The 24990-nt window shown below is 37.8% G+C and overlaps 3 protein-coding genes across 3 annotated transcripts; 2 read left to right on the plus strand and 1 right to left on the minus strand.

Annotated features, from left to right (window-relative positions):
• Positions 1-1204: 1204 nt before the first annotated feature.
• LOC101295039 (nuclear pore complex protein Nup155-like) lies at positions 1205-8931 on the plus strand. The gene is made up of 13 exons (XM_004297388.1): positions 1205-1417; positions 1663-1832; positions 2404-2530; positions 2716-2978; positions 3156-4803; positions 4897-5109; positions 5270-5517; positions 5606-6027; positions 6252-6441; positions 6918-7266; positions 7404-7622; positions 7794-8122; positions 8653-8931. The coding sequence occupies exons 1-13, from the start codon at positions 1259-1261 to the stop codon at positions 8768-8770; spliced, it is 4455 nt and encodes a 1484-aa protein (XP_004297436.1). The 5' UTR covers positions 1205-1258; the 3' UTR covers positions 8771-8931.
• Positions 8932-9419: 488 nt separating this feature from the next.
• LOC101295326 (protein VAC14 homolog) lies at positions 9420-16323 on the plus strand. Its single transcript, XM_004297389.1, has 20 exons — positions 9420-9786; positions 9894-10007; positions 10124-10189; positions 11093-11182; positions 11271-11390; positions 11541-11569; positions 11701-11843; positions 11942-12036; positions 12180-12266; positions 12405-12512; positions 12641-12732; positions 12823-12904; positions 13380-13445; positions 13539-13654; positions 13743-13863; positions 14113-14274; positions 14381-14509; positions 14950-15018; positions 15297-15602; positions 15842-16323. The coding sequence occupies exons 1-20, from the start codon at positions 9697-9699 to the stop codon at positions 15935-15937; spliced, it is 2181 nt and encodes a 726-aa protein (XP_004297437.1). The 5' UTR covers positions 9420-9696; the 3' UTR covers positions 15938-16323.
• A 7511-nt stretch (positions 16324-23834) lies between these two features.
• LOC101304381 (E3 ubiquitin-protein ligase RING1-like) lies at positions 23835-24179 on the minus strand. The gene has a single exon (XM_004298457.1). The coding sequence runs from the start codon at positions 24177-24179 to the stop codon at positions 23835-23837; it is 345 nt and encodes a 114-aa protein (XP_004298505.1).
• Positions 24180-24990: the final 811 nt, after the last annotated feature.

Genomic DNA, 24990 nt, shown 5'->3' on the forward strand with positions numbered 1-24990 from the left:
TGGCGGGACAGTCGATGAGTTAGAGTAATTTTTTTTTTGTAAATTTAACACTCTTTTTTTGGGTGGTATAAGATTGACAGGTTTCGTGTTGTGACAATGTGACATGTTTGTTACCAATGTTACCATACGAAATCGACTAGAATATGAGACGGAAGAAATCGGTATGAAATTATTTCAATATCGTTCAGTTGTTTTATTTACAATACGAAATCATTATAAAAACAGAACTAATGACTTAGATTTAATTACGAAGGATGTTGTTTACTTATTATATCAAATCGAAATTAAAATTCGTTTAATTATTAAACATTAAAAAAGCTGTAATTGCCTAACAATTATATTGCAAAAGAACTAATCACGCGTCGTCAATATCCATTTTGGTGAGCCCTACGTGTGTGTGGAGGGAAGAATCCCGTTATTCGATCAATATCGACTTAATGTAAAAGAAACTTTTGGTATTATGAATATAAAAACTTGATTTCGAAAGCTTTGATTTTTAAATCCATATAGGAATCAAGAGGGATGTTTTGAAGCGGACGTCCGCAAAAAAGTTAAAATGCGGACGTCTCTCCTTCGGCCTCTCCGGCTTTGATCAAGGGCATGAACTCTTGCCAGTGACTAACCAAGTCTCTGGTTGAGCTTCTTCATGCCGCTGCTCTTTCTGGTGTAGTCGACGGTGCCGAGTTCAAACTCGAAACTGATATACAGGAAGTTTCAGGCGAGGTTTTCGCACAAACCTCTGACATCAACCATTTTGTCCTTCACATTGATGGTGAAGCCGTTTGGGATGTCCACGATCTTTGTCTGACAAGAATAACGTCGCCATCTACCCTTGATCAAGGTCGAAAGAGAGGTCCGCACTTTAACTTTTTTGCGGACGTCCGCTTCAGAACATCCTTGTAGGAATCAATCCCCAATAAGTATGTGAAACCTATATCTATAAAGTTTTGTGAATTTTATTCCATTTCAAGTTAATAGACGTGACATCAAAAAAGTAATAAAAAAAGAAAAAAGAAAAAAAGGGTAAAAATTAAGCGTAAAAGTGAAGCGCACACCATTAAGCGTCAATTGCCCGCCATAACCAAAAACCCTGACCAAAACCCTACTTCTCAGTCTCTTTCGCTCTCCAAATAAATTGAAATCAATCCCCTCTCAAACTTTTGGCTCCAAGAAAGGGAGGGAAACCCAGTCAAGGCCTCGACCAATCGAACCTCCCGCGCCGCATTTCAAATCTTCATTCAGTTTCCGGCAACCAGTCATGTCGCAGGAGGACGGCGTCAAACTGCGTGACGTCACCAGCACGGGCATTGTCATCAGTAACCGGATCGGTAAAGAAGTCGCGTCCCAGCTCGATCTCGAAGAGTCACTAGAAGCTTCCCGATACGCAAGCCACCCCTACGCTACTCATCCCAGAGAGGTAGTTAAGTTTGCTTATCTGATGCGAATCTGAGAACCTAGGGTTTTGTGGATTGGATTTGTTTTATGTGAGATTAGGTCAATTTGTTAGTGTTTCTAGTAATATTGATTATGAGGATGAGTTCGAGTCGGAGATTCGATATGAACTGGTGGAATTTGAACTGTTAAATTGTCGAATTCGTTGAGTTTTTAGCTGAATTGTTGTTGGACTAAACACATTGCCTTTTTTCGTGTTCAATTTCGCAGTGGCCGCCGTTGGCGGAAGTGGTGGATACTTGGGAGCTGCCTCCGGTGCTTATCGAGAGATATAATGCAGCTGGCGGGGAAGGAACTACATTGTGTGGGATATTTCCTGAGATTCGCAGGGCGTGGGCATCGATAGATAATTCCTTGTTTCTGTGGCGTTTCGACAAGTGGTGAGTCTATGTTAACCCTTGAGAGGAGAATATTGCTAATTGCAGAATAGATTGAGAGTATGGCCTCACAAATTAGACCTCGCAGTATCTTGATTGTCCTCTTATCATAAGTATAGGGAACACAAACTGTAGTCAGTTATCTTTCATGGAGTTCACCCTAAGACATGATATTATCCTTTTTATCGTGTTCTATACTGTCCTCGTTATCTATTGTATTCTACTTAGAACATGATATAAAGTTAACATTGAAAAGTTCTCTCTACAAATATGTAATCTGAACTTGGATGCTTATTATCAAAACTGCCCAACTGTCCCAACGTTGTGCTGATATTCTTTCAATGAATATAATAGATAGACATTATATGTTGGGAAATGTGTTCAAAATATGTTGCATATTTTAGATGGCATGTATTTACATCAAAATATTATACCACAAATATAGGAAAACAATTTAATCATACTCGAACATTTCTCCATAGAAATATTTACTACGGTTATAGCTTTGGAACACTGGTTCATGGGTTTTATCTCTACCTACTGTCCATTAACACTATCATTCTTTGTTGATCAGGGATGGACAATGTCCTGAATATAGTGGGGAGGATCAAGCTATTTGTGCTGTTGGCCTTGCTAAATCTAAACCTGGTGTTTTTGTTGAAGCTATTCAGTATCTTTTGATTTTGGCAACACCTGTTCAGGTACTAATTGATTTATCCTATTGCGTTCCTTTTTGTTTAGCTATTTGTGAATTTGGAATAATGTGGAGTTAGATTAGTTTCAATGTATTCCTTTCATTTGTTACAAGCATAAAATTTGTTTGTTTCTTTTGTTTAAAATCTTACTTTTGTTCAAAGTCTTACTTTTGTTTGTTACTTTCTATCAGTTAAGTCTTGTTGGAGTGTGTTGCTCTGGAGGGGGTGATGGCACAGATCCATATGCAGAGGTCACACTACAGCCATTGCCAGACTATACTGTACCGTCTGATGGGATCACCATGACTTGTATCACATGTACGGAGAAGGGTCGTATTTTACTGGCTGGGCGTGACGGCCACATCTATGAGTTACATTATTCAACTGGATCAAGCTGGCAATCAAGATGTAGGAAAGTTTGTCTGACTGCTGGTGTTGGAAGTATTATTTCCAGGTTATTTCCTTTGTTTGTGATCTTAATTCCTCATTTCTGTATTGATAGGCAAGCTTGTTTGTTTTCTTTCTTCTGTGTAATAATATTGTATTTGTGACTATCAAATTCTTACCTGCATTTTGAATTTGATTATCCTTCTCAGAGATAATATTAATTTGAAAATGTCTTTATTTTCAGATGGGTGGTACCTAATGTTTTCAAGTTTGGAGCTGTTGATCCTATCATTGAAATGGTGTTTGATAATGAGAGACACATATTGTATGCAAAAACTGAAGAAATGAAACTCCAGGTTTTTGTTCTGGGGCAAAATGCTAATGGACCATTAAAGAAAGTGGCAGAAGAAAAAAATTTGATCAATCTGAGGGATGTTCATTATGGAGGTAGACAAGCAACTGGACCTAGAGCTCCAAATAGAACGACAAAGTCATCTATAGTTTGTATATCACCATTGTCTACTCTTGAATCGAAGTCTCTACACCTTGTCGCTGTTTTGTCAGATGGGAGAAGGATGTACCTTACCACTTCTCCATCTAGTGGGAATTTGGGTGGTTTTAATACAGACCGTGACAAACCTAGCTGTTTAAAAGTTGTGACAACTAGGCCTTCTCCTCCTCTAGGGCTTAGTGGTGGACTTGCCTTTGGATCAATGTCTCTTGCTGGTAGACCTCAGAATGACGATCTCTCCCTAAAGGTTGAGGCTGCACATTATTCTGCTGGAACTCTTGTCCTTTCTGATTCATCTCCGCCAACAATGTCATCTCTTCTTATTGTAAACCGTGATTCAAGCACGCTATCTGCTGGTTCAAGTACTCTGGGGACAAGTTCAAGGAGTTCTCGGGCATTACGGGAATCTGTGTCTTCTTTACCAGTTGAAGGGCGAATGCTTTTTGTTGCAGATATTTTACCCTTGCCTGATACTGCAACCGCCATACTGTCTTTGTATTCAGCAATTGAATATGGTGGATATGAAAGCCTTGAGGAGTCATGTGAGAAGGTATCTGGAAAGCTTTGGGCCAGAGGCGATCTTTCAATCCAACATATATTACCAAGGAGGCGATTTGTCGTTTTCAGTACTATGGGCATGATGGAAATAGTTTTCAATAGGCCAGTAGACATTCTGAGGAGGTTGTTTGAGTCCAACTCACCCAGGTCAATCTTGGAAGAATTCTTCAATCGTTTTGGTCCTGGTGAAGCGGCTGCCATGTGTTTAATGCTAGCAGCCAGGGTAGTCCATTCTGAAAATCTTATAAGCAATGTTGTTGCTCAGAAGGCAGCTGAAGCTTTCGAGGACCCAAGATATGTTGGAATGCCACAACTGGAGGGAAACAATGCATTATCCAACACTAGAACAGCTGCAGGGGGATTTAGCATGGGACAGGTTGTTCAGGAGGCTGAGCCTGTGTTTTCAGGTGCACATGAAGGGCTTTGTTTATGCTCTGCAAGGTTGCTTTTTCCTGTCTGGGAACTTCCTGTGGTGATTGTAAAAGGCAGTTTGGGTTCCACAGGCGCTATTTCAGAAAATGGGTTAGTCGTATGCAGGCTCTCTATTGAGGCTATGCAAGTGCTTGAAAACAAAATTCGTTCACTAGAGAAGTTTCTAAGGTCTAGAAAGAACCAAAGGAGGGGCCTTTATGGCTGTGTTGCTGGTTCAGGAGACTTGACTGGCTCTATTCTTTTTGGAGCCAGTTCAGAACTAGGTGCTGGTGACCACATGGTTAGAAACTTATTTGGTGCCTACTCTCGGACTACTGAGTCTAATGCTGGTGGCTCATCTAATAAAAGGCAGAGATTACCATATAGTCCTGCTGAATTGGCAGCCTTGGAGGTAGTGGTTGGTCATTTCAGTAATGCAGAAGTGTTCATAGCTGTATTTTTTTTTTTCATTTCTTTTCATAATTTCAGATTGTGTTATCTGTAGGTCAGGGCCATGGAATGCATTAGGCAGTTACTACTTCGATCTAGTGAAGCCTTGTTTCTGCTCCAGCTTCTTTCACAGCACCATGTAACTCGCTTGGTCGAGAGCTTTGATGCTAATCTACGACAATCATTACTTCAAATGACATTCCATCAGTTAGTTTGCTCTGAGGAAGGAGACCGTCTTGCTACGAGGCTCATATCTGCTCTAATGGAGGTAATGCAATTTGGATTTAACATTGATCAAACTTAAATGAAATTTTTACACTAATTATCAAAACATTATTTCTTTACCTCATGCATTTGTCAGCTTGGTAGGGTTTTATCACCCATAGGTGTCTTCCATTGTGGTTTGTTCTTATATTTCATTGCTCCAGTATTATACTGGTCCTGATGGCAGGGGGGCAGTAGATGATGTTAGTTCAAGACTACGGGATGGTTGTCCAAGCTACTATAAGGAGTCTGATTACAAGTTTTTTCTAGCGGTAGAGTGTCTTGAGAGAGCTGCTGTACTTCCAGATCCTGTGGAGAAAGATAATCTTGCAAGAAAAGCCTTTGACTTTTTAAGCAAAGTTCCAGAATCTGCTGATTTACGAACTGTTTGCAGACGGTTTGAAGATTTAAGGTCAGCTTAGGGATAATGGTACAGCATTTCTGATTGTTGTCCCTAGCTTCGTGATTACGTCTAAATTATTACTATGATTGAACTGCAGATTTTATGAAGCTGTGGTTCGCTTACCTTTACAAAAGGCACAGGCTCTTGACCCTGCAGGTGATGCTTTTAATGACCAAATCGATGCAGCAGATCGAGAATATGCAGTTGCTCAACGTGTACAGTGTTATGAAATTATCATCAGTGCACTGCGTTCTCTAAAAGGTGACCCTTCACAGAGGGAGTTCAGTTCTCCTCTTAGGCGTGCTGCTGCACAGCCCGTCCTTGATCAGGCCTCTCGGAACAAGTATATATGCCAGATTGTTCAGCTTGGCATCCAATCTCCTGACAGATTATTTCATGAGTACTTGTACCGTGCTATGATTGATTTGGGACTTGAAAATGAGTTGTTGGAGAACGGAGGTCCTGATCTAGTACCCTTTTTACAAAGTGCTGCCCGTGAACATATACAAGAGGTAACATGTGATACTATTTATTGTGGGCCAGTTATTATAATTTCTTTCTTTTTTTCGCGATGCTCTCCTTTGCCTCAGAATTTTATCATAGATGTGTTTCACATTAGAGAGGTCTTTAAGTTTTTTTTTTTCTAGAAACAAGATTTTCCCTTAAATAATGTCTTTCACCTGTGTTTTCCCCTTATATTGACCCCCTGGTTTCCCCCATATTGTAGGTTAGAGCTATTTCAGCAGTGACCTCCGTGGCTTCTCCAATGGGACATCCTGGAACATCTATTCCATCCAATCAAGCCAAATTTTCTGAGCTTTTGGCACGGTACTATATCTTGAAGAGGCAACATCTGCTTGCAGCTCATGTATTGTTAAGACTGGCAGAAAGGCGATCCCCTAATTCAGGGGATGTTCCTACTCTAGATGAAAGGTATTTTCCCCTTCAGTTTATATGTATGTTTGTATGTATGTGGGTATATATATAGTTCACTGTACCGTGGCGATATATAATCAGGTGTCTTGTTTTGGAGTTTGTTTAAGCTTGTGTTGGGTTCAATCAACAAGATTTTGGTCCAAGTGAACCTAGTATTGTACGTTATTCCTTGTAGATTTCTTTGAATACCCATAACATCACATTTGATTCTTCTGCGGCAACTACTCTGGATTGATTTAATTGGTATATGGATCACATGTAAAAGCAATTCTTATGTGTTGAAATCAGTATCTCACTTTGTACAGTCTTAGGTTGGTTTATCGATGCTTTCTAAAATCTCTCATCTATACAAGAGATTGTTTGGATTAGAGTATCTCATAAAACAAACCCAACCTAATCTAAACAGGATATAGTCCAAAACAAATTCCATGATTCTGGGCCTGTTGATGATGCTTTTTTTTTGTCAATTACAGGTACAACTACTTGAAAAATGCAGTCATACAGGCAAAAAATGCTAGTAGTGATGGCCTGGTAGGCTCTGCACATGGTGCTTATGATAATGGGCTTTTAGAATTGTTGGAAGGAAAGCTTGCTGTTCTCCGTTTTCAAATAAAGATCAAACAGGAACTTGAGGTTTTAGTCTCTAAAGCAGAAGATTTGCCTGATGCATCTGAGTCCAATGGAACTGACCCCAATAGCACTGAAACGGCTGATTCCAATTTCATAAATATTGCACGAGAAAAGGCTAAAGAGCTATCTTTAGACTTGAAGAGTATAACTCAGCTATACAATGAGTATGCTGTACCATTTGAACTTTGGGAGGTACATGCTTTCTCTTTCTCGCCTAGAGACTGGTTTTTGTTTGAGATTGCTCCTTTTCAATTTTTTTATTCTACTGCATCTTAAAAGGGAAATTTAGTTTTTATTTACCGGAATTCATTGTTCCTTTGTCAAATCAGATTTGTCTGGAGATGCTGTACTTTGCGAGCTATTCTGGTGATCCAGATAGTAGTATGGTTAGAGAAACTTGGGCCAGATTGATTGACCAATCTCTTTCAAGAGGTGGTGTTGCTGAAGCTTGTTCAGTATTGAAGAGATTTGGTGCTGACATTTATCCTGGAGATGGAGCTGTGTTACCCTTAGACACACTTTGTCTTCATCTTGAGAAAGCTGCACTGGTATATTTGAAAAAAAACTCACAACTCTTTAATGCTTATTTTAGACAAAAAGAAATTGGTGCTAGGAAATTTTAATTGGTTAAACGGAAAAGTAGGGGTTACCCTTTCTTTTTATCAATAAAATGAGTATTATGTGATTGTAATTTTGTTTTCTTTTCCCATCTATAATAGGAAAGACAGGAGTCCGGGGTTGAGTCTGTTGGAGATGAAGATGTAGCAAGGGCTCTTCTTGCTGCTTGCAAGGGTGCAACTGAGCCTGTATTGAACACATATGATCAGTTATTAACAAGTGGTGCTATCTTACCCTCACCCAACCTCAGGCTACGCCTTCTCCGTTCAGTACTCGTGATACTCCGGGAGTGGGCAATGTCATTATTTGCACAGAGAATGGGTACAAGTAATACCGGAGCTTCTTTAATATTAGGTGGAACATTTTCAGGGGAGCAGAGAACAGTCATTAACCAGGGGGTTCGAGATAAGATCTCTAGTGCAGCCAACAGGTGAGTTTGTTTATTTTTATTGCAACAAACACGTGATGTTGTTTGCTCATTGTCAACTTAGTTTTCATTTCTGTAAGGTATAATAGTTGCATTGCCTGTGGTTTGCACTAAAGTTTGAAGTTTCATCAGTTCTACCTCACTCTATAACCCAAAATCTGCAATATAAAGTGCCTACAACAAGCAAGATATGTATGGTGATACAAATTGCATAGATATATTCTGTTGTATGGGTTTACTTTGAGTTAATTAGAGACACTTCTGACTCTGGATAACTTAAAATGTTGCCTCTTACTCTCCCCATGGATGAAATATAACTGCATACATCATTAAATAAAAGTGTATTCCGTTCTTTCATTTTGACTTTGTTTATCAAATGAGATATATACCTTCTCATGATTTGGATCTCACAGTTGCTTAACAAAACAAATGCATAGGACTCAGTGTAGTTAATCTGTTGATATCGTATTGATTAAGAGTTTCAATATATGTTCGTATTCTGAGGGTTTTTCTTGTTGAACTTGGAATTCTAGGTATATGACTGAGGTACGGAGGTTGGCTCTTCCACAGCATCTTACTGAACCTGTTTTCCAGGGGTTTCGAGAACTTGAAGAGTCGCTCTTGAGTCCCTTCCCTTTTGATCGTTATTGATTGTTCATCGCGCCATATATTGTGTTGTACGATATTTCTCTGGTTAGAAGCAGTAGTTGCTTGTACATCGGATATTCTTGTAATCTTGTGCAAGAGACTGACTCGATTTTGGAAAAGCATTACTAACAGTTTAATAAAAAAATTGTATGCCCCATTACTCCATCAGAAATTGTAGGTTTTCTGCCCACAAGTCGTTACAATACCAACATGGTGTGACTGATTCCTCCGCACACTACAAAATTATTGCTTTTGTTAATGGTTTTTCTCATTTCTGAATGAGAATCTTTTCAATTTGTGACAAACCTACAGTCTTTTCAATCGTAGGTTTTCCATGTATTATAAAAAATTTAAAAAAATAAATTAAGGAAACTCTTATAACAATACTCTCTGTAAAGTAAAAAATATTTATTTATCAATAAATGAATTCATTTATGAATAATATAATAACTTCAAATAATAATTTTTCATAGTGCTAGTTATTTATTTATATAGATTTTACTGTAGTTTAAGTGGTGGTTACATAATAATAATAATAATAATTGAGGAGGGTATATCCGTCATTCTACCATCAACCGCAGTTCGAAACCCCGAAGTCCAAATAGTCAATTGTGTGAAATGCCACGACTGAAAAGACTTTGGAGACCAAAGAAATAAAAATAAAAACAAGAAAGGAGAAAAAAGAAAACTGGGGAAACAAATCACAATTCGTGCGACAATTTTTCTCTGCTTCTGATTCCCATTTCCAGTCTCCGCAGATCTGATTCTCCTCCTCCGGTAGCCTTCAATTTTCCGGCGATAAAACCCTAGCAGACATGTTCCGATTGGAGCAGGAGAAGATCCGAAAACGAATTTGACACCGGAATCCGTTTTCCTCCTCTCAATCCGATCACGACTGGCGGTTGAGCTGTGAACTCGTGCTGCTCCACATGGCCGACGCTCTCACTGTGATTCCGGCGGGCGTGCTCCGGAACCTGGCGGACAAGCTCTACGAGAAGCGCAAGAATGCTGCTCTCGAGGTCTGTGTTCTTCTCGCTTCTGTGGATTTTTAGGATTCGATTAGATCTTAGACTTGAATTGTTTCGATTTTAGTGTGGTTTTACATGTGTGGGCGTTTGTGGTGTAGATTGAGGGAATCGTGAAGCAGCTCACGGTGGCCGGCGATCATGATAAGATTACGGCGGTGATCAATTTGCTGACTACGGAGTTTACTTACTCACCGCAGGCGAATCACCGCAAGGTATTTGCAGTAGTTTTGTGTACTATTTTGTAGCTTCAATTTTGGTAAGAAGGTTGCCAGTTGAATGTTTATATGCTGAGCAGTTTGTGTATGTGTTTGTTGCGGTTTTCGTGTAGGGAGGATTGATAGGGTTAGCTGCTGCAACAGTTGGGTTGACCAGTGAAGCTGCTCAGCATCTTGAGGTAAACCTCCGAGTACAAATTGATGGTTTTCTCAGTTTTTACCTGAAATGATGCAAAGCGTAGGCATGTGTGATCATTATGCTTCGAATTAGTTGTGGTACTTGTGTGCATAACTATTGATAAGGCAGTATGTTTGGTTTTGCTGACTAGATTTAGTGATTGACACGAGAATAAATGGTGATATGTTACTAGGGATGAGTATAACATTTGCCTGTTACTGTAATCGTGCGTGGTGCAAGTGAAGACTGATCTAACAACATGTCAAAGTTATTTTTGTTCTGCGCTTTCTTTTCTGTCATGCTCTGACACAGAGGAGCTGAATTTAGCTTCTTGGGCATCTCCAGGAACTAGTAACTGTTACAAAATTTAGGTCTGTTTGATTATTTTATACAAGATTAGTTGCATGTAGGTGAGAAGGTTTAGGGTTAGATAGATGTGAAGGTTTTACACTGATCAACAGATCGCAGATGGCTGCGTGGTTGCCATCATCAAAGTTTAACAGTAAAAAAGTTGCTTATAAGTTCTTTGGGTCAGCCTAAGCCTTGGCTAACGCTTGGAAATCTAAATGCCATAACGCCTTTCAGATCCTCCTAGTTGACAGTATATACCTAATGTGAAGTAGTTTTCACTCTTCCTGTAATCCACCATCTATATTAAGGGTGATATCTTGTCTTAGTTCGTAGAAGGTTTACTGAGAACACCAGTTATGTGGCTGAAAATTGAGTCATTAAATTGGTAAGTACACTGAAAGCAGGAGTTTGTAGGCAAATGTATGATGCCATATTTTGGTTCCTTTCAAATATAAAATATGCAAGGTCGTTCTATTTGCTTGCATTAGTTACTTAATGCTAAAATATTCTATATTGGTATTAACATATATTTTTCTTCTAATGTACCTGCCAGCAAATCGTGCCTCCTGTGCTTAATTCCTTTTCTGACCAAGATAGCAGAGTTCGTTATTATGCTTGTGAAGCACTATACAATATTGCAAAGGTGAGAGAGGATTAGGTGGCTGATTTACTGATTTAATATGGTGTCCCTGACCTTGACCTTGATACCATTTATTTTTCATGGTGCTCAGGTTGTACGAGGAGATTTTATCATATTCTTCAATCAGATTTTTGATGCCTTGTGCAAGCTTTCAGCAGACTCAGATGCTAATGTTCAAAGTGCTGCTCATCTTTTAGATCGGCTTGTAAAGGTATATAAACAGTTCAATCTCCCGCATTCTCATCTATCCACCGAAAATAATTTAATTTCTACCTCTGAAGATCAACCTTTTCCACTTGTTTATCATCAACATATGCATTTTCTATGTTCTATACATAATTCTTTTCATATACTGAAGCAGGATATTGTTACTGAAAGCGACCAGTTCAGGTGTGTAATATTCCTGATCTTGTTCATATATATATATATATATATATTCTATTGTATTCTCAAGACAGTAATGCAACAATTACAATGTGACCTTTTTTTTTTTCTTTTTTTTTCTGTTTCCCTTTCATCAGCATTGAAGAATTTATACCATTACTGAGGGAGCGCATGAATGTTCTAAATCCCTATGTCCGGCAGTTTTTGGTAGGGTGGATCACTGTTTTAGACAGTGTTCCAGATATTGATATGCTGGGTTTCCTTCCCGACTTTCTTGATGGTATGTCTTTTTTAATGTGAAAGAAAAATATGCTTTCTTCATTTTCAATCGTTTCTTTGTTGGATTTGAACTCACAGTTTGCTGCTGTTTAATATCAGGCTTGTTTAATATGTTAAGTGATTCAAGCCATGAGATAAGACAACAGGCTGATTCAGCTCTCTCAGAGTTTCTCCAAGAGATCAAGAACTCCCCAGTAAGACACTTTATATGTTTGAACTTTTGATTAAATAATGAGGTGGTTGATCATGCATCACTTAAGGCTTGTTATCAAAAGTTTATATATATTATGTTTTGTTCATTTGTAATTTTCTGACTCGAGCAGTGCTACTCTTGAAGTCTGTAGATTATGGACGCATGGCTGAAATACTGGTGCAGAGGGCTGCTTCTCCTGATGAATTTACACGTTTAACAGCTATCACATGGGTAAGTATTCTTTGCCTATTTCTGTATCATTCACCAACGGTCTTTATAGTTAATGTTCTCGACATGGAGACAGATCATTGCTTTGTGTACCGTTATCGTATTTGAATAGTCTTATTTATGTGCTTCGTGGATTTGCAGATAAATGAGTTTGTAAAACTTGGTGGGGACCAGCTTGTTCCCTACTATGCTGATATATTGGGAGCAATTTTGCCCTGCATATCCGATAAAGAAGAGAAAATCAGAGTGGTAGGTCTATTGGTCTCCATTCCTTTTTTGTTTTTGTTTATTTTTTCCCTTTGTTGGGGGTGGTGGTGTTTATTTGATACTGCTGCTTATTGTGGTTTCATTCATTGATTTATTTTCTCCTCACTAAGGTTGCTCGCGAAACCAATGAAGAGCTCCGTGCCATTAAGGCAGATCCAGCTGAAGGGTTTGATGTTGGAGCAATCCTCTCTATTGCAAGGAGGTGTAGTTTTATAACCAACACAAGCTAGGGTGATTTACCTTTTCTATATCGTATGTTATTTGTCATTTATAAGCTGTGTTTTATGATCAGGCAACTATCTAGTGAATGGGAGGCTACTAGAATCGAAGCATTGCACTGGATTTCCAACCTTCTAAACAGACATCGTCCTGAGGTGATTTGTAATTTTTTTGCATGGTTGGTTCATACCTGTTTTTATGCAATCAATTTTCCAGGAGGTACCAATTGAACTGTTCTTTTGACTCCCTGAAATGAATTCGACATGAATGTAATATCTGTATGCTTCCTTTTTTTGTCTTTCATTTCAATTTTGGAGATGGCATGCCTGGTTATGCTTGTATATGGAATCTAGTAAGTTTTTATTAATTATTCTATATAGGACAAATGGAATAGATTCCCTTTTGTTTTCCTTTATTAGAAAGGGACTAATAATGGACGGACATAGAATATATATATATATATATTCTATGTGAAACTAGACTTACTGCAATGTGAGATTGAGATACACAAGCAATATATAATATGATCAATGATATGCCCCTAGATGAATTAGTCTTTCAATAGTTCTTGGGCTCGTCTCCCTTTTTTCTGGTTAAGTTCTAATCATATATTAATTTTGCATGAAACAGGTGTTGACGTATCTGAATGACATATTTGACACCCTTTTGGAAGCACTTTCAGATTCTTCTGATCAGGTACCATCTACGGGCTTGAATATAAAAATGTAGCTTATTAACATGTTGAATGGCATTCATGTGGATATCTAATATTGCAAGTCTGATGCCCAGGTGGTTCTCCTGGTTCTAGAGGTTCATGCATGCATAGCGAAAGATCCACAACACTTCCGCCAGCTTGTCGTCTTTCTTGTTCATAATTTCCGTGTAGATAATTCTCTTCTGGAGAAGTGAGTCTCTCACACTCTCTCCCCCCCCCTCCCAAGTGGGTGACTTCTCTTGATTTAACTCTACGCTTCTTTTGTTCTTGTTTCCCAGGCGTGGTGCTTTGATAATTCGCCGACTTTGTGTGCTTTTAGATGCTGAAAGGGTTTACCGAGAACTGTCTACTATATTAGAAGGAGAGTCAGACCTGGATTTTGCATCTATTATGGTTCAGGTAGGTTGTTATTTATATAAAAGCAAATTATAGCATAAAGCTATATGCATGAGTGATCATTATTTGTTTCGGGAAGTGTATCCTTTTAATAAATGAAGTTTTTTCATCCTATTCCCTACAAGTAAACTCTTTGCTATGGCAGAGGCTTAACATGACCAATTATACATAGTTCTTTTTACACTTCTGTGCAGCAGTTCATGTCTCAGTTAATTTAATTAACTTATTCATGTGTTCCATTTCTTTGTTCAGGCTTTGAACTTGATTCTACTTACATCTTCCGAGTTGTCTGGCCTTCGAGATCTTTTGAAACAATCACTTGTGAATCCATCAGGGAAGGACTTATTTGTTTCCTTATATGCTTCATGGTGTCACTCACCTATGGCAATTATAAGCCTCTGCTTGTTATCTCAGGTAAGGTCGTAATGCTTTGTCTCTCGTTACCACTTCCATTGAAAATCTACATTTTTGCACGCTTGTGTTCTCTTCCTTGAAGTATTATGTTGGTTTCTTATGACAGACATATCAGCATGCGAGTACTGTGATTCAGTCTCTGGTGGAGGAAGATATAAATGTCAAATTTTTAGTCCAGCTGGACAAATTGATTCGGTTACTGGAAACTCCAATCTTTGCATATCTTAGATTACAGGTGTGGAATTCAAGTCTACTATTAAGTCTTAGTGAAATCCTTGTCATCATTGTGTGCATTTAGTATAAAATTCTATTTGGAATTTGCATGTTTGATTGGATTTGTCTGGTGGCTGATATTGTTGGTTTATCGTTTAAGTAGTGGACCTCTCAGTTCTTATACGGAGTTTAAGGCGAAAGAATAGGACCTCTCCAAATTTGGACTCAATTTGAAAGAATGTTTCTTATTAGAGTTTAATTTTCTCATTTGGAAAAAATAAAATAAAAAAGGCGATTCTTTGTTTGCAATGGCTATTAGTTTTGTACAGCATGTGTCATTTGATGTTGTCTGCATTTGCTTTCACGTATGAGATATAACTTGGGTGACTGAGCTGACTTCTTGTTCTGCTTTCGCGTATGAGATATAACTTGGGTGACTGAGCTGACTTCTTGTTCTTGCAGCTTCTGGAACCTGGAAGGCATATGTGGCTATTAAAAGCTTTGTATGGTCTTCTGATGCTACTTCCTCAGGTACAAACTAAGCTGTATATTCCTCATTTTCTCTTTACAATTGCAACCATGATTCGGGCTCAATCTAAAGATTTGATTGTGGTTTTTCTAGTTGAGAAAAATATGACAGACCATTGATATTTTACTTTTTCTTCCTTTGTTAACAAGATTAATGCAGAGGTTCAAACTTGAAAGTTTTTTCAAACTGTAGCTTGTCGCATTTTTATTTTTGTTATTATTGTCAATCATATCATTTTCTGTTATGAATTGAAGTTTTTTTATTTGGTACTTGATTGCAGCAAAGTGCCGCCTTTAGAATTCTACGGACTCGTTTAAAAACTGTACCTACGTACTCATTTGGTGGTGAGCAACCCAGGCGAACTTCGTCAGGGAATCCCTATCAGATCCTACAACACATGTCAGGTGGATCACAGGTCACTGAGGATGGCGACATAAACCCAAACCAGGACAGCAAGTTTTCCCATCATGGAATAAACTTCACTGCAAGACTGCAACAGTTTGAGCAAATGCAGCAGCAGCATCGCCAGCATTCAAAAGTCCAGGCACAACTACGCAGCAATTCCACATCTTCCCCAACGCAACAGGTTTGTTGAGTTTTATACGGAAAGAATATCATTAGTGCATTGATTATGTAATGTTTTCATGCTTGTGCATTTGGTCAATATCTATGTGGGAGCTGTATTTGCCGCATGGGTGTTGTGCCTGCTGCAAATATTTTGGTTTCACTTTATAAGTACATTATACATACCTTGATGTTTGATTTCCACTCATACTGTGCCTTTTAAGCTAGTTTGGATTACATTGCTGCTTATCATATATGTAGGATGTGCAAAGACCTGAAGAACTCAGCCAAACTTCATCAGATGTGAATAGGCCTCCTTCTAGATCTAGGAAAGGCCCGGGGCAGTTACAATTATAATGTTGCTGCTTCTGGACCCTGGCCTCAGCAAGCGTAGGAGTTGTGGATGGGATCTCTGGTATAGTTTGTAAAATTGTATATCGTAGTAGTTTGTTGTTAAATTCATGGAGGTTCGGATGGTGGAAATTGGGTTTGAAAATTAAGATCAGCTCATGTTGATGCGAGCTATTCTTTTTGACTCTTGTAAGCTGATGGTGCCCATGTGGTTCTGTTATTTTTTATTGAAAACCATGTGGGGGGTTAGAAAAGGGGATGATTCCAGTTTAGATACACAGTTTATTTTTCATATCTGTTACACCAATCTTATAAGGTTAGTCGAGCTACTTCATTGTTGTGTACACCTTGGTTCTGAAATTAAAGAAAAGTTGGATGCGTAGTTATAATTTCACTATAGACCGTTTTGTGTACACCTTGGCTCATTCGTTTACTGTTGATGATCAAGAAGTACTGATACTGTTTTTGTTTCTAAGAGAAATTTTGCCATGTCTCGAGTGATCCTCGACGCATCAACCAGGATTGAATTGGAACATATTAGATTTTGGTGTCAAAACTTCCATACATCCCATGCTAAGCATGATCCTCAATGCATCAATCAGGGTTGAATTAAAACAGGACATCCGAGACTAAATTGGTTTAGTCTTGTTAACATTCCATCATACCGCATGTATTTAGTTCCCTACAATTGTGAATGCTAAGTAATTACATGTTCCTCGTTGAAAGAAAAATAAATGATATAACAACTTGTTAAGGTGGAATCACAAGCAACAAGCAGGAAAACCATCTTTCTGATCTAAGCAACTACAAGTAACCTAGATTACAATTACAAACACAATCGCGACACAACACTGCGAGCGTGGATGAAAATCTCGACCTCAATCCGATTCGTTTCTTTTTAATCTCTTCCTCCGTTTCCCATATCTGAATGAATGAACGATTCTTGACCATCCCTCACACACTTGTTGTATATGAAATGAAGTTGAGTTCCGATCATATTCTAATCCTAACCAAGGTTTTAAGGGCCGAAACAACGACTGATGGTCAAAATGGTGACACTGCTGAATGTTTCTGTTTCTTTCTTTGCTTAGAATTAGAGCAAACAAATCACCAAACAAAAGGGAAAATTATAGCATACGAATCAATATGCCCCAACAAAAGATGATAGATTGTACTGAGACAGCAAAGAATCATTATTAATCCGCTTTTGTGCATCACTGTAGTAGTGGGTGTTCCCAAATAAAAACCATAAAATTGCATACTACTAAAACTATGTACTGAACAAAGCTCCAAACAGGTGTACCAAAAACAAAGCTCCAAACAGAGTGGAGAATCCCACATACAGAGCTCCATACACAGTCTTCATCTGTCGGCATTGGATATCGGCAGTAGGGACAAAGGTGGTTAATCTCCAGCCACTAACAATGCAGTCGACATGAAAATGGTGTGTGCAGGGCAACCGAGTAATAGGTTTTCCTTCAAAATCATCCAAACAGACAGCACAGGTGCTATGATTACCATCGAAAACTGTCACTGGCTCCAAAGCCTGGATTGATGATCTGCTCGCAGGAGTCAAAACTGGATCATAATACAGATCTCGGTGGAAGGATGTGACGTCCGATACAATCACAACGGCGTCCACAGGGGAGACGGCAGCCTCAACCATGATGAATATCTTTTCAAGAATAGCAGGATGCTCGTATTCCCGCACACCCAGTCTTCAAATGCTCGCATATCAGCGTCGTTTCATACTCCTCTAAGTTACCGTCACACAATTGCTGCTTGATATGAGAAATCTATTAGGGCAATCATAGGACCCTCCAAAACACCTCTTGTATCAAGGTGCCATGAGTTGCACTTGTATAACTTCATTCTGATGAACAGTTTATCCTCCTCCCATGAGCCTATCAGCCCATATGTCCATCTTTGCACCACATGGAGATCATAGTAAAACATCTCCTCCACCTCCATAATCGATCTGTATCCTAAAAATCGAGGCTCCTATACTTATACATATAAGTTGAGGGAAGTACCCTAGTTTTCTATTCCCAATAGGAAAGGGAAAGAGGAAACTCGATTACGATTGGGAAAGTTGAGGAGGAATTGAGAGATGGAAAGTGAAAAACAAATAGAAAAGGAAAGTCATTAAGTCAAACCTGTCTCTGTTACATGATGTACGTAATATGCGCTATATGTTATCAACTCAAAGTCATATTCACGTATGGGTTCTTTTCTGGGTTCTTCCTCCTTCTCATATCTCTTCCCTTTTGGTTTCTCTTGAAGTATGAGGCTCTGTTAATCTAAAGTCTATTCATCAGAACCCATCGTCTTATGTATAGAAGTGGACTGTTTGAACTTGTGAGGTTGAATCTGTCACATCCCGGGACCCGCTCCGCCGTAACACGATATTGTCCGCTTTGGGCCCACCGGCCCTCACGGTTTTGTTTCCGGCAGCTCAGGAGCAGCTTCCCAGTAGGTCACCCATCCTGGGATTGCTCTCGCATCAACATGCTTAACCTCGGAGTACCCATCCCCTCCGAAGCCGCTGAGCCACCAAAAGGCCTCGTATTAGGTTGGTGGTGGGCATGTACATATACAGCACATAACCCCTCTCCGTTTGGCCGATGTGGGATATTACAGAATCACTTTCACGATCATGTCTTATGAGGTTACAATCTAACACGGTATATATGATGTTATCACTTTAGCTATATTCATGAATGCTACTACCAATTTCTTTTAGCGTCTATATGCAAGAACTTTTTTTAATTGAATTGATAATGCAATAGCAATCTAGCAAAAGTACGTCATGGACAATGATTAATTCTATATACTTTAGAAGTTTAATATAAATGCATTGCTCAATCATCTAATATTCTGATTCCAAATTTTAGTACTCAAACTAAATCAAGGTGCGTATATAGTGTTATTATATATCAGAATGCTATTGCAATTTTTTTTTCCTGAATAAGCCAATTTCCCTTTCATTGAATTTAAGATGCAGCAGTTTGGCTATTTGGCAGTTCTCCTGAAATGAGCCGATTTCCCTTTCCTGAATGCTACTACAAATTTTAATATGTGTACTTAGTGTTACTGTGTTCAATGTCAATAGTTGGCTATTGCAAATTTCTATAGTGATGTGCTTGCACTCCAGATTCTTCCTACTACAAAATTTCCCACAGAAACTCCGATGTGAGAGCCAAAGCCAGAGCTCAAATACTCTGATGCAACTATTGCTGAACAAAAAGAAAAAAGAAAAAACGACTTGGTGAACCAAAATTTTATATGGTATTTATACATACCCAGGCGTTATATTTGTTTAATCTTGAGTGTCCCTAAATTTGTCAGGTTTCATTATTTTGTTTAGAAAAAGAGGGAAAAGAAAAAGAAAAGAATTAGAGTTAGAAGATAATATAATTAATTTACTAATATATATAAATCTATGTAGTTAACTATGGTTAGAGTGATTAAAGGATAAGATACGTGGCGTTCAGTTAGATGGGTGGGTATGAGGGTGGGTAACTTTAGGTGAGGAGCAAATTTGTATCCTTACTTGCTTGAGAGACAAAGATCATGCACTTGCGAAAACCTCGATGTTTGAATAGGAACACTCTTTTAAGTTTCCACTACCTATCTCCAATTCAGTCTTTCTTTCTTCTTCGATGCCTCTCTCTCTTCCCAACATGGTTTTGTGTGTCAAAGATAGAAGCAAAGAGTAAAACAGTCAATTGTTGCTGACGGGCTGGATGGGGAAAACGACATAAAAAGAAGGGCAAAAGGGTCAGGACATTGTTCACGTGAACAGTAATCCCCCTTCTTCGTTTAATATATACAAGATTATTTGACAAGGATAATTGTAGATCTTTTAAGAATCATCTTTTAATTGTTTTGTTCCGGTATTAGTGGTTATAATCTTCTGCTTGCCTCGAATACGTACTTATTTGTTTGGTGGCCGTTAGGATGCTTTTTAAAAAGGGTTTTCATATCTGTATGATCATCCATTTAGATATAGCCTTGATACGTTTCAAAAGCGATGCACTAGAGTGTTGACATGTAGTTAAAGAATATTGTTCATTACTGTTATGGAATAGTGAAGATAGACTGTTTTGACTTTTCGCAAGTTGTTTGAAACTCATTTTGATAACTGATGTATAGTCTTTGTCTTTGGGTTTTCATTCCCAAGCATTAAATGAACAAATGTCTTTGTCTATGGCTCGAGTCAGTCGAGTGTAGGTTCTTTTGTTTTGTGGTCATGTGTTACATTTTCTATTGAAATCGTAGCTAACTCCCAGACAAAGACTTTTTTGGGATTTTGTTAGTCATTTGTTTAGCAAATTTAACTGTACTTGTTTCTTTCCTTTGTTTGACGTTGTTGTGTGGTTATATGATGTTCATTTTTGACTTGTGTGTTGTATGTTGTTTAAAATTCATTTTGACAGTTGATGAACAAATTTGGATACATCATAAATATAATCTTGTTGTTCAGGCTCGAGTTTAATGTTTTTGTTTTGTGTTCATGTGTTAGAATTTCAATTGAAATCAAAGCAAACTCTTGACATAGATTGTTTTGGGATTTTGTGGTCATTTGTTTAACAAATTTAATTGTAGTTTTTTTCTTTTTGACGATGTTGTGCTGTTATATGTTCATTTTTGCCGAATATGTTGTATGTTGTTTGCAAGTCATATGTTTGATATTCATTTTGATAACTGACGTATAGTCTTTGTAGTTCAGGCTCGAGTTTAATGTTTTTGTTTTGTGGTCATGTGTTAGAGAGTCTCAATTGAAATCAAAGCAAACTCTCAGACAGAGACCAAGAAGCCTCTTACTCAAACTGATTTCAAGAATTCTTGAGCTTACCGAATCTAAACAAAACAAGACAATACATCAAAGTCTTTAACGGAACTTTCAACGTATTATAATGTACAATCCTGTGTAAAACTAACCATTGCATGATATTCATATGTGGTGTAAAAATATTGGTACTCGATTTAAGCTAAAAATTAAAAAATGTTAGAAGTACAATAGTTTATGAATGTCTTAAACGAAATATTTTATTTCAAATAAGTTTCTTTACTTTTGATTTGAATGTATTTTTTGGTAATTTTACTTACCAAAAAAATCTTATATAATTTGTATAAAAAAAGAGACGTTTATATAGCATTTAGAGATGTGTTAATAAAATTTCTCTTACAACGTACAATTTCAAAAACAAAAAAAAGTTATAAAAACATTGCAAGCACTACCATATATATAGGGTTTTGCTCTAGTTTAGTGCACCGCTCTTGGAATTCTTGGAATTCTAATTCGTCGATTGGCTGGTGTTGATTGAAGAATGGGTGCTACCATGGAAAATTCATCTAGTGGGGATAGGGGGAGTGATGATGATGAAGATGATGCACAGCAACGGCGCATGAGGACAACAGAGAGAGAGAGAGAGAGAGATGAATTTAGTTTGGAGGAGGGGGATGGGAGGAATGGGAAAGAGGTAGGGAGGCATCTTTCATTTTTGAATTACTCTCGATGTTCTATTTAGAGCTATTTTTTATTTTATTTCTCCTTTGTTTTGGTTTCAATTTCAAAATGTGGTTCAAGGCCACAAGGAGGGAGAGCATGACTCGTCAAGTCTGCAGATTGGCAAAAATGCTGGTGCAGAGCGCATCTTCTCCAAATGAACTTACTCGTTTAACTGCTATTACATGGGTAAGTAAGAGCTTGACTGATCAAGCAAAAGTAAACACTAAATAGGAGCACGTAATATACAAACAGATGAGAAGAAGACCCTGTCGAGACCAGTATGTGTAGAGAGCAACATGATCATTGCACGCAATGCAGTTGGCTAGTGCAGATAGCCTCTCGTCGACGCGCTGAACAACAACCTGATCAGGCAAGCTGTTTTTCAAGTGCTGCAGCTTTTCCATTTCAGCAACACATTAGCCACCAAGACTAGCATGCGAAATCGGAGCGTAGAAACTTATATACTATGGGAAGAAAGCATAAAAGTGCAGCAACCAACTAGCCACTTGGGACAGAAAAAAAACAGATTCTGAATTCAGGTCATGAGTAAAGTGACGAGAACAAAACTGACTTTTTTATAGAGAGAGTTGAGAGATTTATGCACGAGTTTAGAAAATCAAATTGAAAATTTGATGACTGTAACAGCAACATAAATAAAGAAGCAAAATAAGCAAATTGGACCAACATACCTACAATTTTTGTGTAATATCGCAAATGAAGATGTGTTCCGATCCTATTCTAATCCTGACCAATTTGCCAAATGAGAAACATGTAGGCATGCATACAACGAGTGACATTTTTTTTTAAGATTATAAGATGGAACTTACAGCGGTAACCAAGTAGGGGTGGGTTCGGTTTTGTTCGGTTCGGTTTTCACATAAAACTGGAAACCAAACCGAATAAAAAATTCGGTTCGGTTCGGTTCGGTTTGGTATTTTTTGAGACCTTGAACCACAAACCAAACCAAACCGTAGTTCGGTTCGGTTTCGGTTTTTTTCGGTTTTTCTTCTTTTTTAAAATAATTTTTCTTAAAATTTGTATGTTTTTGGCTTAGTAAAAATTATCGTATTTTAGGTCTTTTTTTTTTCTTCCATTACTTATTTTTATAAGCACATATAATATATCAATAAAAATTTTGACAATGATTCTTCAACAAACCAACAATCTATAAACAAAATAGATACTTTAAAGTCTAATACTCAATAATTTCGAAAGTATTAGGAATTGACCATACTAGCACACCATGAAACCATAATTTTAAAACTTCTAAATTCATCTTGAACACAAAATATAGACTCCATAATTTAAAGTTCATCCAAATAAATTCCGAATTTTAAAGTTTAAAAATCATAAATTTGAATAAAGAAGAGAAAAATAAATTAAATATGAGAGTCTATCATTTAAAGCTCGCAAGAATAAGGTATTCGATTTTAGAAGTAACATATCACTCTCTATACTTCGCATATACAACACCTAAAACATTTCTATATCTACATAAAACGAAAATAAAAAGCAAAATATTAGAAAAGACAAACATATAATTATATAGAACATAAACCTCAAATCATATTGTTCAAATCAAATATTTAATACGAAAATAAAGACAAAAAACGACGTCGTTTTAGAGGGATTCGTTTTTTCGGTTCGGTTCGGTTTTTCAAGGGCCAAAACCAAAAATCAAACCAAACTAATTTGGTTCGGTTCGGTTTTTCTTAATTCGGTTTGGTTTTTTCCGGTTTCGGTTTGATTGGTTTTCGGCTCGGTTTTTTTCGGTTTCAAAATTCCACCCCTATAACCAAGGTTTTCGATGAGCATATTATACTTATCTATCATGATTCCAAAGCTTAAAGGTTGAAACTCAAAACAACATATGTTCATGATGTTATGTATGCGGGTGTTGTAGAGTTAGAATATTGTCACTGAAGATTGTTTATGTTTCCTTCTTTGCTTGGACCTTGCAAAGAAGCCATGCAATATGGTTGAAATTAAAAAAGCAAACGGATCATAATAACTAAATTCAATTGCCGGCAGTTGGTGCTAGGAATTTAGGAAATTAAAAAAAAAAATTAAAGCTTAAGTTTGAAAATTTGAAAAGTAAACATCCAGTTGTTTCAAGTACATACCACATAATGAAGTACAAATTTATTAGAATTGGAGCAAACAAAGCATTGAACAAGAGGACAGATTGCAAACAGAAAACAAAGAATCATAACTAAACCCAACAAAAATGCTTTTGTGCATCATTCTAGTGGGTGTTTCCCAAATAACAAGCATAAAATTGCATAATGCTAAAACTATGCACCGAAGAAAGCTCCAAAGAGAGTGGAGAGAGCTCCAAGCAGAGTGATTTGCAGGGCTTAATTGATCTTCTTGTGTCGGCATCGGATATCAGCAGTAGGGACACACGTGGTCAATCTCCAGCCACTGAACAATGCAGTCGACATGAAAATGGTGTGTGCAGGGCAACCGAGTAATTGGTTTTCCATCAAAACCATCCAAACAGATAGCACAGGTGCTAAGACTACTATCGAAAACTGTCACTGGCTCCAAAGCCTGGATTGAGGATCTGCTGGCAGGAATCCTCCCAGATGGTTCGCTCACAGTGACGTCGGACACAAACACTGTGCATTCTGACAGAAACACTACAACAGGGTCAACAGGGGATATAGCAGCCTTAACCACGATGAATATCTTGTGAACAATCAAAGGATGTTCATCTTCCGGCACACCCATGTTCTTCAGATGCTTGCATATCAGCTTTTCGTACTGTCTGCTACTACCGTTGTTGTCACGCAATTGCCACTTGAAATGATAAAACTTTACTGGAAATCTATTTGGGCTGTCATAGTATTGGAATCCCAAGTAGTTGGAGTAGAAAATAAGGATTCAATATGGTTTGGTATGCTTCAATGTATTATTCTTCTCCATATAGGAGGTTTATATAGAGATACAATTGTAGTGCTAATAAGAAAATATTTCCTACACCTATACATAATATTCAACCTACACATACAAGAAAAGTAAATATATTTAATATATTCTACACTCCCCCTCAAGTTGGTGCATAGATATCGATCATGCCCAACTTGCCAACCGAGTTGTCAAACACTTTCCTTGACACTCCTTTTGTGAGAACATTTGCTAATTGATCTTCCGTATACACGAAAGGGAAACGAATGATTTTCCTGTCCAAGTCCTTAATGAAATATCGATCTACCTCCACATGTTTTGTCCGGTCATGTTGAACAAGATTATGAGCAATTTCAATAGCAGACGTGCTGTCACAATGCAAGTCCATGGGTTTCTTGAGTTTGAAACCCAATTCTTTCAATACATTACGAATCCATAGCATCTCACAAACTTCATGTGCCATACCTCGAAACTCTGCTTCAGCACTTGATCTTGCAACGACTTTTTGTTTCTTACTACGCCAAGTTACAAGGTTTCCTCCAACAAATGTAAAATACCCAGATGTAGATCGTCTGTCAGTCTTATCACCAGCCCAATCAGCATCTGTGTACCCTACAACTTCTGATTCACCCTT

The sequence above is a fragment of the Fragaria vesca genome, linkage group LG4 (assembly GCF_000184155.1).
Source record: "Fragaria vesca subsp. vesca linkage group LG4, FraVesHawaii_1.0, whole genome shotgun sequence".
Lineage (NCBI taxonomy): Eukaryota > Viridiplantae > Streptophyta > Magnoliopsida > Rosales > Rosaceae > Fragaria > Fragaria vesca.